Here is a 15,143-nt window from a genome sequence, read left to right on the forward strand (position 1 = left end):
AGGTGGTCAAGAGAAGAGCGATAGGAAAGATGGAAGGATCAACTACTTCTAGAACGACGGACGGCAGATACAGAGGAGGCAACTTGCTCGCAGTTAGTGATTGCAGGCGGCTGATTCGATGCTTTCCAGTCGGTCCAGGCTCGCTGCTTCCAGCATTATGGCGCCAGACGCCTGATTTGGGGCTGACATGACATCAACCGCAGCCCGTCGATCCTTGAGGTAGCATTGAGCCGGGGGCTCGCTTCGCCTTGGTATTCGTATGGAAGTACTCCGTACCCCGTACTCCGTAATCTGTACTGCGAATGGATTCCGTCCCAGTCTCTCTGTTTCCTGCCATCTCCTCAAGTTGCCTGTCGTGCGTTCATTCAAACATCTATTGCGAACCCCTTAGCAGGACGGATCAACACGATTAATTAATTTATTTGTTTCCTGTTGTTTCACCAGACTGCCGACCCTTAATTGCGAGAACTGACGAGCTTGGCCTGTGCTTCTTGTCGTTGCTCCATCCCAGCCACCACGAGAATACCTCTAGGCTACCTACCTACCCACCTGGGCCTCTGGGACGACTGGCAAAGGCGTCACACTGCCGGCCTCGCACCCTCCGCCGAGAAAAAAAAGACCAAGAGCAATGCTGGAGAACTCTTCTGTACCACGACGATAACTAATATCCAACGGTTCGACTTTGTTCAATTGTTGTTGGGGGGGGGGCTTTAAAATGCCCGTACCATTTCGAATCCCCATCCCCGTCCTCCATCTTGAATCCGCCTCAGATCGCTGGCAGGCGAGGGACAAGAGGAGAAGAGCTGGAGATAATAAGCCGCCTCTTACAAACGTTGTATGCCTAATCGCCGGACACTCTCTCGTACCACATCAACTTTCCATATCATGAATAGGATCCTGACCATTGTGTGCACAGATCGTCGTCGCTGTCATTGCCGGCCTCATTGGCCTTGCCGCTGCAGTTTTCCTAGTCCGCACCCTACGCAAGCGGAATCCGAACCCGAAATACATCCCCACCCCCTTCCTCAAGCGTCTATGGACTTCCTGGAAGGTCCCCGCCCGCCGCTCGGGTCCCCGCTACGAGCTGTCTCCCGACGATGATGCCGACTGGTCATACACCAGCCCGGGTCGCGCCCCCGGCTCCCAGGCCGCGGTTGGCGAGATACGGACGGCCCGGCCGATGGGAGCCGTCCGCAACAGCCGCGTAGCGTCGGCCTCGGCAGCGGCGGCAGCGGCAGCCGGTGACAGTGGCGTCGACCGGAACACCAGCGTCCGCAGCGTGCTGACGCTGCCGGCCTACCGGATCCAGCCGACCGACACGGAGCAGGTGCTGGGCCGGGAGGGCGAGCGCGACGGCATCGACGTGGTGGTGGAGCTGCCGACGGCCGAGGCCGACGAGGCCATGCGCGAGGAGGAGATGGACGCGCTGTACCAGATCAGGATGACCCGACGGCGGCAGGTGGCCGAGCGCGAGGAGCGGCGGCGGAGGCGGCGGGAGGCGCGGGACCGGAACGACCGCGTCGCGCTGCAGGAGCTTGCGCCGCCGGCCCCCGGCGCGAACACGGCCGAGGTGGAGGAGCTGAGGAGGGAGCACGAGCGCATCAAGGCGACGCGGCAGCGCGCCGTCAGCAGTGTCAGCTACCACGACGTGGGCATCGCGAGGCACGACGGCACCAGGATAAGGGCGAACAGCACCGAGAGCGAGCGGGTGGGCCTGCTGAGCGACGCCGCGAGCATCGCCGCGTCGGCCAACGGCACCACCACCACTTCAACTAATACAACCGCCACCGGCCCGAGCAGCCTGTTGCACCGCCGGGACTATAGCAGGAGCTCCGCGCTGAGCATCGACACCGCCCACAGCTTCGGCGGCGAGCCGCCCGGCTCGCCCGGCCTGGCCACCGCCGGCAGCCACTACAGCCTCCACAGCCAGGCTCGGTCGCGCGCGAACTCGGGGCCCAACACGCCGCGCCTGTCGGGCATCACCACGCGCCGCGGCTCCATCATCCCCGACAGGGCGGGCGCCGAGGAGGCGGACCTCGGGGACGCGGACATGCCGCCGCACTCGCCGCCGGGGTACGACGACGTGAGCCTCGACGACGGCGCCAGCGCCAATAATAACAACAACAGCAATAATAATAACAACGGTAATGGCAACGGCAGCAGCGGCAGCACCATCGCTCTCACGCCGGTGAACTCCGGGGGTTCCGGCGCCAACAGCCCCTACAACGAGCCGCCGCCCGACTACCCCGGGTGGCCGACGCGGACGCGGAATAACAGGCTGTCGGCGCACATGGCGGACCTGGCGGCCGGGGTGGAGGAGCAGGAGCAGGAGCGGGAGCGGGAGCAGCGCGGGGAGAGGCGCGGGTCGAGGGGCGTGGGCGGCATCCCACAGCTGCCCAGCCTGAGGCTGAGTCGGCTGCCGCAGATCGTTATCGAGCCGTCCAGTGCGAGGCCTGGGGATGACTAGGAGGGAGGTGGTGGCGGTTATGGGAATTGTTCCCCTCTCCCCCTCTCCAGGGCGACATTTGGATATCAGAGCGAGGGCATGCATCATATGGGCCTTAGGTAATGGGGAGTCCTGCCTGGCTTGGTCGGCTGGCTGGCAGTTGAGAGGGAATTTCTATTTGTGGTCTATTGTCATGGCAAGCAATCTTTGGGATTATTTACGAAGGGATCATACAGTAACGATGGATGACTATCATGCCGGACAGCGGAAAGGCGTGCTTGTGCTGTCCATGGGTCTTACATCGTTCCAGCGTCTTCTGACAGAAATACCTTTTCTGTTTTTTTGCTTATTTTGTCGGGTTTCAGAGCACGCCTGAGGTTATCTACACTTGTACTGTATAACTAGGTGCCGATGTCTAGGGAGTAGGGGTCTGGACGGGGCGCTTCTAGGTAATAAAGTCGCAGGGGGCCTGAAGGGCTCAGCAGACAAGCCAGACAAGAGTTGGTAGAACTCGGGCTCTTCAAGTTGATATTGCATTTGAATATCTATGCTCTATCCTTATGTGCTGTTCTTCCAACACTACAAACAGCTGGAAGGCATCGCCGGCAGGGGGGTGGTTGCGCTTGCTAATCACAAAACTTACCTCGGCTCGGCTTATGATTACATCGATCTGTCATTGATAAATGGAGAAATGACGACATGGCCCCCGAGTTTGCTTACAATTATGATTGAAGCCGTTCTCTTGCGTGCTCGCTCTTCGGCCTTTGACTTCGGTCTTTGCCTTTTTCGTTTTCAACCAACTCGATCAGCTTCGTATCCAGGAACGAACCGCGGCGGCAAATTCTTCCCAGCATATACGTAGATGCCGCCCACCAAAACTGGGGGCTAACGAGCTAAGCTTATTTAGATTGCAAGAGGGCCGTTCGCGTTGAAAAGTAAGAGGCGGGGTCATCAATTCCCCGTCATCCATGCTCCCCCCGTACAGAACCACCATCTGGTTGGTCACCAGAAGGGCGGTAAAGAGGGTGGAGGCCAGTGAGAGAAGCGGCATGTAGCCTCATCGGCCAAGGGCGTACATACGCAGTACGGCTTAGCATTTTCGTGCTATTCCCGAATGGCCACTGTCTCGGCCAGGGGGTGGGGGGGTTTATTGATGGGTTTGATTTCAAATCTCCATCGATTGACTCTTCTACTTCAGACTGTCTCTTCCTCACCGTTCTAGGGGCTTACTACTGTCCCTGACGGGCGCTTTCTCCACGCCACGCACTTGACCTTGAGTCAGAATAGGGGGGAAAGCAAGAATTGAGGAATACATGCCGAGCCGCTTCGGAGCGTGGCCTTCCCAACTGCTATAAATCGGGAGTGCTCCACTCTTGGAACGTATCTCGACGGCCTCCTCTCTGGCATTGAGATTGAGCTATTCCCCAAAGGTGTGAGACAGTGAAACCCATCAACGAGCGACAATGGAGAAAGAACTTGGGGTAGAGAAAGAGCTTGGAGCATCTTACTCAGACTCAGACCGGCAGGAAGAAATCCGGCAAGGAGAAAAATCCTTCGAAGCCGTGGCCTTGGCTCCCGATGCCCCGCCAGCAGCCACCTCGGACGAAACCGAAGAGCCGACGCCGGCGCCGGCGGCCAATGGCGGAATACCGGACGGTGGGACCCAAGCCTGGCTCCAAGTTCTTGGCAGCTGGGTGATCCTAGTCAACACCTGGGGTCTTGTCAACAGCTTCGGCGTCTTCCAGACCTACTACGAGACGGATCTGCTGAAGGCCAGCTCGTCGTCCAACATCTCGTGGATCGGATCCGTGCAGGCGTCGCTGCTGATGCTCGTGGGCGTCGTGTCGGGCCCGCTGTACGACGCCGGCTACTTCCGGCACCTGATCGTGGCGGGCCTGGTGCTGATCGTGTTCGGCCAGTTCATGACATCGCTGTGCACGCAGTACTGGCAGGTACTGCTGGCGCAGGGGTTCTGCATGGGAATTGGCATGGGCCTCACCTTCCTGCCCAGCGCGGCGATCCTGAGCCAGTACTTCTCGCGGCGGCGGGCCCTCGTCCTGGGCATCAGCTCGAGCGGCAGCCCGCTGGCGGGCATCGTCCTCCCCATCATCTTCAGCCGGCTCGAGCCCGTCGTCGGCTTCGGCTGGGCCACGCGCGTCATCAGCTTTGTCCTGCTGGCCATCAGCGCCGTGCCCGTGGTCTTTATGCGCACGCGCGTGCCGCCGTCGGCGCGGGGTGCGAGGGCGCTGGTCGACTGGACGGCGCTGCGCGACGCGCCGTTCGTCGTCTTCGTGGCGGGCAACGTCTTCGCCTTCCTGGTGCTGTACGTGCCCTTCTTCTACACGCAGCTGTTCGCTGTCGACCACGCCATCGCCGACCCGGGCTGGGCCCCCTACCTGGTCACGCTGCTCAACGCCGGCAGCGTGGTGGGCCGCATCGTCCCAAACGCGCTTGCCGACCGCCTCGGCAGCCTCAACATCATGGCCTCTTGCACGGCCGCCAGCGCGGTGCTGGCGTTCGCGTGGCTGGGCATCCACAACCTGGGCGGGCTCATCGCCTTCGCGCTGCTCTACGGCGCCTTCTCCGGCGGCGTCGTCAGCCTTACCCCGAGCGTCGTCGTCGCGCTGTCGCCGGACATGGGCCGCGTCGGCGCGCGCATGGGCATGAGCTTCCTGGCCACGGGTATCTCGATCCTCATCGGTACGCCCATCGCAGGGGCCATCCTCGGCGACTTCTCCGAGTCGCGGTGGTTGGGCACCATCGGCTATGGCGCCGCTGGCCTCCTGCTGGCCGCGCTGCTGCATGTGGCTGCGAGGTTCGTGTTGTATAGGAAGAACGGGGTGTTAAGAGCGTGAGAGGCCATGCTTAATGTTTCAAGACGGCAACAAACAGCCTTTCCTTGTTTGCATCGCGCGGAGTACCATATTTGCATTTGCGGCTTGGGACTGGCATTCGGCTGGATATACATCATGTTATAGACATATCGGACCGGATAGCCTGGTGAAGATCAGAGTTGGGGATGGATAACTCTCATATGTAGTACTTAATAGGTTTCTAATTGCCACCCTGCTTTCAGACGTGCCTGGAACTTCAACCTCTGCTCTCTTATAGTCGTGGAAACGCTCGCATCATGCCAACTCGACGCTAGAGAATGATAATGAAGGTGGCTTGTCAGAGAGATTAGGCCGAGACATCAAGGGACGTGAATGAGGGAGATAGGGAGGAGAAGGAGAGATGAGAGATAATTAATATCCACGTCCAGAAGATGGACCACTGTGTCAAAGTAGAAGCTCCGAGTCCACGCCTTGACCAGATAGTTTGGCTGATGCCTGGATTCGTCCCTGCCTACATGAAGGTACCTACATTAGACCAAGCCGCTACGGGTACCCAATGAGGATCACGGCACTTATGCCTGATCTCTGTGGGTCTCCTGGCCAGTTCGGGTCAGTCAGGCGGGGTAGGTGGATTTGAAATTCACATTTTTCGTCTGACACATTGCCATTGATGCGCATCATTGAGGCTGAAGATGGTCACGATTGAAGGTGAAGATTTTCTGCTTATCATTCTGTTAATAATTGAGCGTTGGGGCGAGAGATCAACAGCGAGCCTTACGAGATTCAAATGTCAGCCCTTATTAAGTCCAAGCGGGGCCAAGAGGGGCCAAGAAGGGCCGTCATTCGGAGCTAATCCTAATGAAGTACGAGCTACGAAGTAGTGGCGGCATAATTATGTATACATACTTACTAGTCAGCTAATGGCGGGGCAATTGCATCATCTCAGAGGTTCAAGCGGTCCTCAGCAAAAGGTGCCCAGATGGGAATTCTACCGAGACGGGATCCCTACCGCGCCTTCCGGACAGCAGAACACCTAGAAAGCAGGTCTAGGTTAAAAGAGAAGTAAGTACCGTGCCGTGCTTGCCTAACCACAAGCTCCCGCCTGGGCCCAGACCATCGCAGCCCCAAAGAAAGCTTCATCCCTGCCACTGTCACATCGAATGCCCGTCCTGGTGGCGCGATTACATGATGATATCATAATAGGTTGATAAGGTAGATACCCAGAAGCTTAATTGTGCTGATTAAGTACGTACCTACCTAGGTTAGGTGCGCTGGTACCTCCCTCCAAATAGAGACAAGAGACAGACAAGAGCTGCCCCAGTTCCTGGCCAGGGAAACTCGCGCTCGACCGGAACAGGTATATAGACCCAGATAACTCCCGGATTCCGGATTCCCCTGCGATCTACCTTTACCTGGCCAACACCCTTTGGAGCAACTACCACTTAATCGTTTCCCGCATCTCGAAAATCAGAAAAAAATCATCCAAGATGGCACCCAAGATCGCAATCGTTTTCGTAAGTGCCCTTCCCTCGGCCATGGCCTAGGTTCGTGACGAGACAAGGTCTGGATACGGACAGCACAGTCTGAGTTGCACGACGGCTGCGTACAGCAGTCGAATCCTCACTTGTCTCGACGGTAAGGGTTCCTCGCTAACAGGTATTTGGCGACAGTACTCGATGTACGGCCACATCAGGCAATTGGCCGAGGCCGAGAAGAAGGGCATTGAGCAGGCCGGTGGCACTGCCGATCTGTACCAGTGAGTAGCTCCAACCGGGACTGCAAGACCTCACCCAGACCAGGACAGGTCATGACAATTGGGCGGTCTATTAACGATGCACTAGGCTCGCCGAGACTCTCTCCGAGGACGTGCTCGGCAAGATGCACGCCCCCGCCAAGCCGACCGACATCCCCATCCTTGAGGACCCCGCTGTCCTGGAGAACTACGACGGCTTCCTCATGGGCATTCCGACTAGGTACGGGAACTTCCCAGCGCAGTGGAAGGTGTTCTGGGACAGAACGGGCAAGCAGTGGAGCACCGGCGGGTTCTTTGGCAAGTACGCCGGGCTGTTCATCTCGACGGGCTCGCTCGGTGGCGGGCAGGAGTCGACAGCCATCGCAGCCATGTCGACGCTCGCGCATCACGGCATAATCTACGTGCCACTGGGCTACGCAAAGACTTTCCCCCTGATGGCGGACCTGAGCGAGGTGCACGGAGGCGGGCCGTGGGGCGCGGGCACTTTTGCTGGTACCGACGGCAGCCGCCAACCCAGTGCTCGGGAGATTGAGATTGCCCAGACGCAGGGCGGGCTCTTCTACCAGGCGGTCGCCAGGGCCACCGGTGCGTGACTTCATGATCGTGATAGGAAGGGTAAGGCCGGCGATGGTGCTAACGGGACGGAAGGCGGGAGCCGCGGAGCTAAAGCGCCGACTCTGGCCACGCAGAACGGAGGCCAAAGTAGTAATGCTGCACTACCAGCGGCAGCGAAGAAGGAACAGCCGGCATCGTCGCAGCCACAGACAAACACTCGGGCAGAAGAGTCTAAAGAGGGGCCTTGTGGGCTGCCGGGGAAGTGTGCTATCCTTTAATCCGTAAATTCAATTGATTGCATGAATTACTCGAGTATGAACCTTGCCAGAAGCGCTTCCCAGTGTCCATCTATGAAAAGCCATCATCTGGGTCCGTGCACGCCTGGGGGGTCACTCCAGCCGGCTCCACTCTCACTCCCCTCCTGTCGGATCATAACCAGACTGACTGCACGTGGAAGGCTGACAGGCCAGACCTGGAGGTATGCTCCGGATTGACCCCCTTCTCTGGCCCAATCTCCAAGCTTGCTCAGGTACCAATGGTTGTCTGGTTGTAGGGCGGCTGGATATGCATGAAGGGTGCCCTAGCAGTCGAAATACGAGATATGGGCGCCGCCATGCCGTTTACAAACGTGCGCTGACCCCCTCCTCATATTTTACTAAAAAGACGCCACACTGAAATGCCTGTCCATCCATCCCTATTTCTCCCTGCTATGCAATTCTTCGACTGCCTCCCTGGGTTCCCCAGCCACGGCCTCCCTTGTCTCATAGCTTGCCGTCCAGTGCCAGCCAGGGGGGAGTGAGGGTGTACGGATAGCCCGTATGCTTCGCAAGGAATGTCTACCAGCCATTGGTATTGGCTGGCATGCGTCTCCCTACCTACTATTAACACGGATGTCATTTTAGCTTGTCAACTGGATTGAAGGCTGCCTTCAAGCGTCCCCTGCCTCCACTCCACGGCGATCCAGCCCAGTCCAGGGCGGCGCCAAAGAAGGGATATGGATTACCGGTACGGATTATAACGATGGGGTTTAGCACTTCGGACCAAAAGGTGACAGGCATTCCCCACGAGAAACATGCATCTCTCAGCCCCCCAGGGAGGTTGACGCGCTCCTTCGGTGGCGCCTCCCTAGCGTTATCCTCTCCCATCTTTCTTCTTCATGTCATTATGTCCATGTCCCCCCATCCTGCCGCGTTTCCTTTCTCTTTCACAAACCACCTGTTTCAACTCTCGTTCAAACTTTCAGCATGGCGGTCATGAATCCTTCGCTCGTCTTTAGCAACCCCAAGCGGGTGACGCACATGCTCTGGCTCGCTGCCGCCGTCATGTTCGTCCTCGCCGTCTTCCACTCCACCCACATCGGCTCCGCCTCCAAGGACTGGGTGGCGACCAAGGTGCAGGGGATAAAACGGCCGTCGGGCCGGTCGTCGTTGGAGGAGTACATGAGTGTCGCCGAGGCGTCGTGGGCTAAGACGGTCAAGCAGCGGCATGACCTGATCAGCCAGGACTGGGGCACGGCCGACAAGATGCCCATGTAAGTGTCATCAAGCGCACCGCCCCCTCCCCCACTCCCGCGCCGCGCCATACTGACACGCCCGCGCCCCCCACTCCAGATACGCGGCCAAGACCGGGCCAACCTACCACGCGACTCCGTACACGGTGTGGGACTTCACGCCGGCCTCGTACGGCTGCCCGCACGAGATGGAGCGGGTGGGGCGGATGGGCGACGGGGGCAAGTGGGTGTGCGGCCTGTCGCGGATCATCGAGTCGTCGCACTCCCGGCCGTGCGTCATCTACAGCTTCGGCGTGCGCGACGAGTCGTCCTTCGAGAACGAGATGCTGTCGCGCACGGCTTGCCAGGTCTGGGCGTACGACTTCTCCGTCGTCGACTTTGGCGTCCAGCTCGAGCCGTCGAACCGCGACCGCGCCCGCTTCATGCAGGCCGGCATCAGCGGCAAGACGGACACGACCAAGGAGCCGCCCTTCTACAGCATCGCCGACCTGATGAAGATGAATGGGCATGATTACATGTGAGCCCGGGCCCGCCCTCCCCATCGCCCCTTACCTTCCTCCTCCCTGGGCTGACAAGATGGTTGCCACCTGAAACAGTGATGTCCTGAAGATGGACATCGAGTTCGCCGAGTTCGAATCTATGGACGCCCTCACCCGTGACTTCCCCGCTGAGGCGGGCATGGAACTGCCGGTCGGGCAGCTCCTCGTCGAGATCCACCTGTTCGCTGGGAGGCAGACTGCCAAGGGCTATCTTGATTGGTAAGTACAACCCAGACCATTCCCATGTGTCTCTTGTTTGGCGGTCCAAGAGCCGAGGAGCTGACCAAGTGCGAAATCAACTAGGTGGGAGAATCTCGAGTCGCGCGGATTGCGACCAGCTTGGACGGAGCCCAACTTGCTCGCCGTGACGATGAACGTCAATGGGGATAAGGACCCCAACATGGCCGAGTACACGCTTATCAATGTGCAAGACCGAAGGAATATCATCCTCGACGGAGCCAGGGGGTGATTTGCTTTGTGTTCTTATTCTTGTTTTCTCTCTCTCTTTGTGGATCAGGCGTGCATCTTTGTCCTCTCTGTACGAATACATAACTGTCTGGAAATAGAGATACATCACCGTTTGGCTGGTCAAACACCCTCTGCACGGTCGGTTTGTGAATCGCATTTACTGCAGCATTCCGTGTGGATTTAGAGTCATTTTGCTCCGCGGTCGCCGGATTGCCGCCATCACGAACTCCAGGAAACGCGCTCCTTATCCTCCTCGCATTCCTCCGCGTCGCCGTCTCTCGCTCCCCCTTGCGTGACCGCGTGTGATCTCACTTCGCACCCCTCCCTCAGTCAAGGGGTAAACAGAAAAGAAAAGGAATTCTGGAAGAAATTTGTATCATGCCAACTTTTTCTCCCTGCAGATACCTTGAAAACACCTCCTGGTTCCCACCCAGTTAGACCCGGAGCGGACGGAAAGGTTGCAACGGTAGAGGTAGGAAACACACCGGCATATCCCAACCCCCTTAGGAAGACAATGCTGTCATAACCAATGGATGACTTTCAGGTGGAAAGCATCGATAACGACTGATCTGCGTATACTTCGGAATGGAATAAATAGCACAAAGATAGGATGATGGAGGCCCAATCACTACACTACCTCTTGGGGCGTGAGAGTACAAATATCCTACCTATGCTATACCCCGACAGATCAGCCAGACAGTCACAAGAATTGGCTGAACGTGAACCCGGAGGGCCACTCCGGAGCCGTACTTGGGGCCGAGAGCTTCCCCATGCCCCAGCTAAGTTCCGATTGAAGCGTCTAGGAACGCCTGACTGAGCTCGGTCTCCATTTCGCAGGCTTCTAAAGTGCTGCAACCTTCCATAGGGGCCTGGAGGGCATTGCGGACGCACATAGTAGAGTGTCATCGCCCCCGTTCCAAGGTCCTAATGCCTCATCATTCCCGCCTACGGGTGGGCGGAGAAAACGACCCGCCAGTCTGCTAACCATATATACATAGGAACGCACATTTGGAAGAGCTCTATACCGTAAATCTGTGTGTGCCTGCTGATGTTTTGGAGACTCCGTACTTCCCATCCTCGGCTTGAGGACGATTCGACCTGTGCAACAGTCAGTAAAAGTTTTTTTTTGGCTGCGCAGCCCGAGACAAGGTGACGTACAATACAGACTTTGGTCTTATCATTTGGATCCCTGTCGCAGGCCGCGCAACGACAATGATTTCCGCGCAAGGAAAGCCTGCGCCCACAATCCACGGGCCCTGACCCTCCTGCCACGCCCCAATCGCGAACTCGGCTGTACAAGCAATAGTTGAATGGCTGAGGCATGCAGGACTAACCATGATAGCCGTGTCTGTCCGATGCCGGATTGGGGAAACTTCCCGCAGCGGACGGGTCTGGAGACGATAAAACCACTCTTTCCCCTCACCACAGCAGCGCCTCCCGGGACTGAGCCGGCGCCCTGATCTCCGTCTTCTTCGGCGGCGGCTGCTCGGCGTGGTCCCTCGCCGCAGCCTCATCCTCGGCCAGGACCGACAGGTCGACGCCCCACCTCTTGACCTCGGCCTGGACCAGGGCCTCCCACCGCCTCAGCAACGGGTGAGCCGCAGCGACATCCGCGAAAACGACCTCGTCGTCGCCGGCCGCCCCCTCGTCGCCACCCTCCTCCTGCCGCTGCCGCTGCCCATCGCCACCACCGCCGCCGGCGACCTCGTACTTCCACGTCCCATCCGCCTCCCAGTACTCGCTCCCAAAAACGGACCCAACGCCAAGCTCCTCGCGCGCCCTCCCCAAAAGGCGCACCACCGACCCCCCCGCAGCACCGTCCTCCTCAGCTCCCGGACTCACCCCCGACTCGGCAGTAGCAGCGGCGGCGGCGGCGGCGGACGCGATCCCCTCAAGCAGGCCCAGCAGCCTCCCCGCGCGGGCGCCGACCGCGGCGCCGAGCCCGAACCCTTCGTCGAAGCCGGCCTGGGCGGAGCGCGCCTTGGCGGCCGCGACGCCGTCGCGGTAGCCGGCCGTCGCGTGCTCGCGGCGCAGGCGGGGGATGTCGGAGGGGTGCTGGTGGTCTGCTGCTGCTGCTGCTGCTGCTGCTGTCCCTGGTGGTGCTGCCGGTGCCGCCGTTCCTTCCGCTGCCGTGGTGGGGGTGGTGATGGTGGGGGAGGCGGCCCAGACGTCGTCGGTTTGGTGGTTTGGTGGTGGTGGTGGTGGTGAAGGGGGGGAGTTGGAACCGGTCATGGTGCTGAATATGTCCTCGTTGGAGGTCGAAATGGGTTTTAGGAGCATTGCCTTGTGGAGGGGGTTGAGGGCAGGTGAAGAGATTGGAATTTAAGTGGGAATCCCTGGTATTATGGCGATGCGGTTTGACGAGGTTGGCGTGTTGGGTTTGTGAGTGTCTTGATGAAAAATTGTCCACAGCATCACAAATTTCACTTTTCTAACACAAACACCGAGTTCGGGGCATCAACCTGATGGATGGCCGATGAAAATCCCCAGTCGTTGCTGACTGGCGAGTTGTCATGATGAGGGAGCCACACCGGCGCTAAATGCCCTATATTACAGTGGGGACCAGCTCCAGCCTAGCTGCGGCGCATCATGATGTGTGTGTGGCAGTTGGGTGTTTCCTCCTCATTAGAACTGTCCAGTGTCTAATTAACCAGGAATGCAATCAATATTTCATGCTGTTCCCTCTGCATTGTAAAATCGCCGTATTCTTCAACATGTGCTATATTTCTCACACCGGGACTTGACACCCTATCCTTACAATCTGTCAACCACCACTTCTTGCTGCTCCCTTAGAGAGAAAAAGGGGTAAGATAAGGAAAACGAGTAATCGAAGGAATTTGTGGCGCCTATATTCAGGAGGTGAAGGCCTGCATCTCATCAGAACTATAATGCTTGTCAGCTGCAGACCTGAGATATTCCGTGCTGGCCAGGCACATTTGCAACACTTCAACGAGGTCAAAGAATGACTATTGCACCAACTCAAAGGATATAGTTCTGCTCTCTGTTCCCACAGGATCAATGTCAGTGCTCAAAGGAAGTGTTCTTTCATAATCCGTGGGAAGACAAAGGCGTTGTACAAGAGGTCATTATCTTTAGAACAGTCTGGGGGACCGTCTGAAGCCTATAAAACGGCCATGAGCCCCTGTCCCTTACAAAATCCTAAATATCTCAAACCAAGACATCTTCAGAATGCCGATTTCAAATCCCGAAGCCCCCTATCTCTAGCCCCTTTTGACCTCATAGAAGAGATACATATATCCACCTCACCCGACACCACGAAGCAAAGATGTGCCGCGTTCGCATCCTCCATTTCTCGATGCACGACGTCCGCCCGCTCATGACGACGGACCCCTTCGGCACAATTGAGCGTGCCCCCTTTCACCCGGGCGACTACGTCGACCCGGAGACCGTGACGCCCTGCCGATGCGGCATCCTCCTCGTCATCCCCGCCCCGCGGCCGAGCTCGCTGCCCATCCCGGGCCGCCCGGCGCCCCCCGCCCAGGGCTTCGACACCTGCCCGTACCACGACTGCTGCGCCACGTGGTCGAACGTCGTCCTGTGCCGCTGGGCCTATGACTGGGTCGCGGCGGGGAACCCAAACGTGAACCCGCAGCAGCGGTGCCGGAACCTGTTCGTCACAAACGAGTACCACCCCGTCCAGCGCGCCATGGGGCCGCACCCCGAGACGGGCGAGCGCGCCGCGCCCGCCTGGAACGACGGCGTCGGCTCCCCGCCCACGTTCCCCGTCGAAATGTTCTACTCGCACCGCCCGCCGCCGGACGCCAGCGACGACGAGGTGGAGGAGAACGCCGCCGTCCGCGAGGACTTCTTCCTCATCTGCCGGCGGATCTGGGAGATCAAGAAGGGCGTCGTCGACCGCCTGGCCGTTGCCGAGGACAATCTGGGGATGGCGATGTGGTTGCGAGTGCGCGATGGGGATCAGGAGGAGGGGGAGGAGGAGGTGGTGGTGGTGGAGGAGGAGAACTACGACGACGATGGTGACCAGAGCAGGAAGACCAGGCCAGAGCGGCTTGCCGAGGGGCTCGTGATGGCGCAGGAGGCGCTGCGCCACCTCGCGCCCGTGTTCCGGCAGCTCGAAATCATGTCGAAGTTCCTCGCCGGGTCGGCGGGCTGCCAGCTTTACGTGCTGACGTTCCTGGGCAAAGTCCCGGGGCCCGGCGCTTCCGCTGTGTCGGCGGACAGGTCGTACAGCGTGTCGCGCGAGAGGCTGGAGCTCGACAACAGCAATGACGCGATCGTCGCTGCGGCCCGCGGCAGTGCGCACTGGCGGCTGGCGCAGGAGCTGTGGGATCGGGCCATCGGCATGCGGGTGGCGCTGGAGGCCGCACTGGAGGAGGAGGCGGCGGCGGCGGCGGCGGATGCTGGGAAGAAGCGCAAGCGGGGGCTGTGGGGTGATGTGGTTGCCCAGGCGTACGAAACAGCGAAGAAGAGAAGTATGAGGAGGAAGTCGAGGGCATCGGGCCTTGCTGTGCATCCACAGGACAGCCCCGCAGGTGAGTAACACAATGTTGATGTCCCCTTGAAGTGCACCATAGTATAGTACCTAGGCAAGTTGCCAAGCTTGTCTTGGCAGGTTTACTGACGACTTTCACAAACCTAGATCGCCCTCTCTGTTTCCTACTATGCATTCCCTTCGTGCTCCGATCACGGTGAATGGTGGTGGTGAGAGCAGAGGCTCTGTTCAATGAAACCCGTCTTTAGAATACCAGTCATTTGCGGCCCGAGTCGGATAAAGCGTGGATATGATCCTGCGTGCAGTTCCTGGGTAGCCAATCGCCAACGCATTGGCCGGATACCCAACTCGCTGCTGCTGCCCACGAGCGGTCCGACGTGGGAGGTGGCACGTTGATGTGGTTGATCTGTGCTGCACTGGAGCAGTCCAGCCCCGAATTTGGAGCGGAATGACCTCCACCTCCATAAAGCAGTCCGAAGCGATTGGAAGGCGGAAAAATTAAAGCTAGAATTAATGACCGTCTCGCGTCATGTCGGGTGGTTAAAGGCGCAAAAACTCTTGGCT

General features: G+C 58.7%; 6 protein-coding genes across 6 annotated transcripts; 5 read left to right on the forward strand and 1 right to left on the reverse strand.

Annotated features, from left to right (window-relative positions):
• Nucleotides 1–715: 715 nt before the first annotated feature.
• QBC33DRAFT_559340 (uncharacterized protein) lies at nucleotides 716–2,467 on the forward strand (the record flags this gene model as incomplete). Its single annotated transcript, XM_060429964.1, has 2 exons — nucleotides 716–835; nucleotides 917–2,467. The coding sequence occupies 2 exons, from the start codon at nucleotides 716–718 to the stop codon at nucleotides 2,465–2,467; spliced, it is 1,671 nt and encodes a 556-aa protein (XP_060283427.1).
• A 1,236-nt stretch (nucleotides 2,468–3,703) lies between these two features.
• Nucleotides 3,704–5,610, forward strand: QBC33DRAFT_80949 (putative major facilitator superfamily transporter protein). The gene has a single exon (XM_060433099.1). It carries the CDS (start codon nucleotides 3,910–3,912, stop codon nucleotides 5,299–5,301), a length of 1,392 nt encoding a protein of 463 aa, XP_060283428.1. The 5' UTR covers nucleotides 3,704–3,909; the 3' UTR covers nucleotides 5,302–5,610.
• Nucleotides 5,611–6,648: 1,038 nt separating this feature from the next.
• QBC33DRAFT_81168 (minor allergen Alt a 7) lies at nucleotides 6,649–7,938 on the forward strand. The gene is made up of 4 exons (XM_060433101.1): nucleotides 6,649–6,794; nucleotides 6,951–7,036; nucleotides 7,122–7,618; nucleotides 7,703–7,938. Exons 1-4 carry the CDS (start codon nucleotides 6,768–6,770, stop codon nucleotides 7,864–7,866), a joined length of 774 nt encoding a protein of 257 aa, XP_060283429.1. The 5' UTR covers nucleotides 6,649–6,767; the 3' UTR covers nucleotides 7,867–7,938.
• A 598-nt stretch (nucleotides 7,939–8,536) lies between these two features.
• On the forward strand, nucleotides 8,537–10,500 carry QBC33DRAFT_81195 (methyltransferase domain-containing protein). Its single transcript, XM_060433102.1, has 4 exons — nucleotides 8,537–9,119; nucleotides 9,199–9,615; nucleotides 9,695–9,856; nucleotides 9,941–10,500. Exons 1-4 carry the CDS (start codon nucleotides 8,833–8,835, stop codon nucleotides 10,104–10,106), a joined length of 1,032 nt encoding a protein of 343 aa, XP_060283430.1. The 5' UTR covers nucleotides 8,537–8,832; the 3' UTR covers nucleotides 10,107–10,500.
• Nucleotides 10,501–11,218: 718 nt separating this feature from the next.
• Nucleotides 11,219–12,515, reverse strand: QBC33DRAFT_81057 (uncharacterized protein). The gene has a single exon (XM_060433100.1). The coding sequence runs from the start codon at nucleotides 12,383–12,385 to the stop codon at nucleotides 11,525–11,527; it is 861 nt and encodes a 286-aa protein (XP_060283431.1). The 5' UTR covers nucleotides 12,386–12,515; the 3' UTR covers nucleotides 11,219–11,524.
• Nucleotides 12,516–13,391: 876 nt separating this feature from the next.
• QBC33DRAFT_559345 (uncharacterized protein) lies at nucleotides 13,392–14,627 on the forward strand (the record flags this gene model as incomplete). The annotated part of the gene is made up of 1 exon (XM_060429965.1): nucleotides 13,392–14,627. One exon carries the CDS (start codon nucleotides 13,392–13,394, stop codon nucleotides 14,625–14,627), a length of 1,236 nt encoding a protein of 411 aa, XP_060283432.1.
• Between the last annotated feature and the right edge of the window lie 516 nt (nucleotides 14,628–15,143).

The sequence above is a fragment of the Phialemonium atrogriseum genome, assembly GCF_030411735.1.
Source record: "Phialemonium atrogriseum strain 8032-3 unplaced genomic scaffold QBC33scaffold_13, whole genome shotgun sequence".
Classification (NCBI taxonomy): domain Eukaryota; kingdom Fungi; phylum Ascomycota; class Sordariomycetes; order Cephalothecales; family Cephalothecaceae; genus Phialemonium; species Phialemonium atrogriseum.

Excerpts from the sequence above, each read along its gene's own strand:
- QBC33DRAFT_80949 (XM_060433099.1), top strand. The coding sequence starts at position 3,910 with ATGGAGAAAGAACTTGGGGTAGAGAAAGAGCTTGGAGCATCTTACTCA.
- QBC33DRAFT_81168 (XM_060433101.1), top strand. The coding sequence starts at position 6,768 with ATGGCACCCAAGATCGCAATCGTTTTC. Across the intron at positions 6,795-6,950 it reads CCAAGATCGCAATCGTTTTC|TACTCGATGTACGGCCACAT; the intron begins GTAAGTGCCCTT and ends ATTTGGCGACAG. Across the intron at positions 7,037-7,121 it reads GGCACTGCCGATCTGTACCA|GCTCGCCGAGACTCTCTCCG; the intron begins GTGAGTAGCTCC and ends ACGATGCACTAG.
- QBC33DRAFT_81195 (XM_060433102.1), top strand. The coding sequence starts at position 8,833 with ATGGCGGTCATGAATCCTTCGCTCGTCTTTAGCAACCCCAAGCGGGTG. Across the intron at positions 9,120-9,198 it reads ACGGCCGACAAGATGCCCAT|ATACGCGGCCAAGACCGGGC; the intron begins GTAAGTGTCATC and ends CCCCCACTCCAG. Across the intron at positions 9,857-9,940 it reads GCCAAGGGCTATCTTGATTG|GTGGGAGAATCTCGAGTCGC; the intron begins GTAAGTACAACC and ends GAAATCAACTAG.
- QBC33DRAFT_81057 (XM_060433100.1), bottom strand. The coding sequence starts at position 12,385 with ATGCTCCTAAAACCCATTTCGACCTCCAACGAGGACATATTCAGCACC.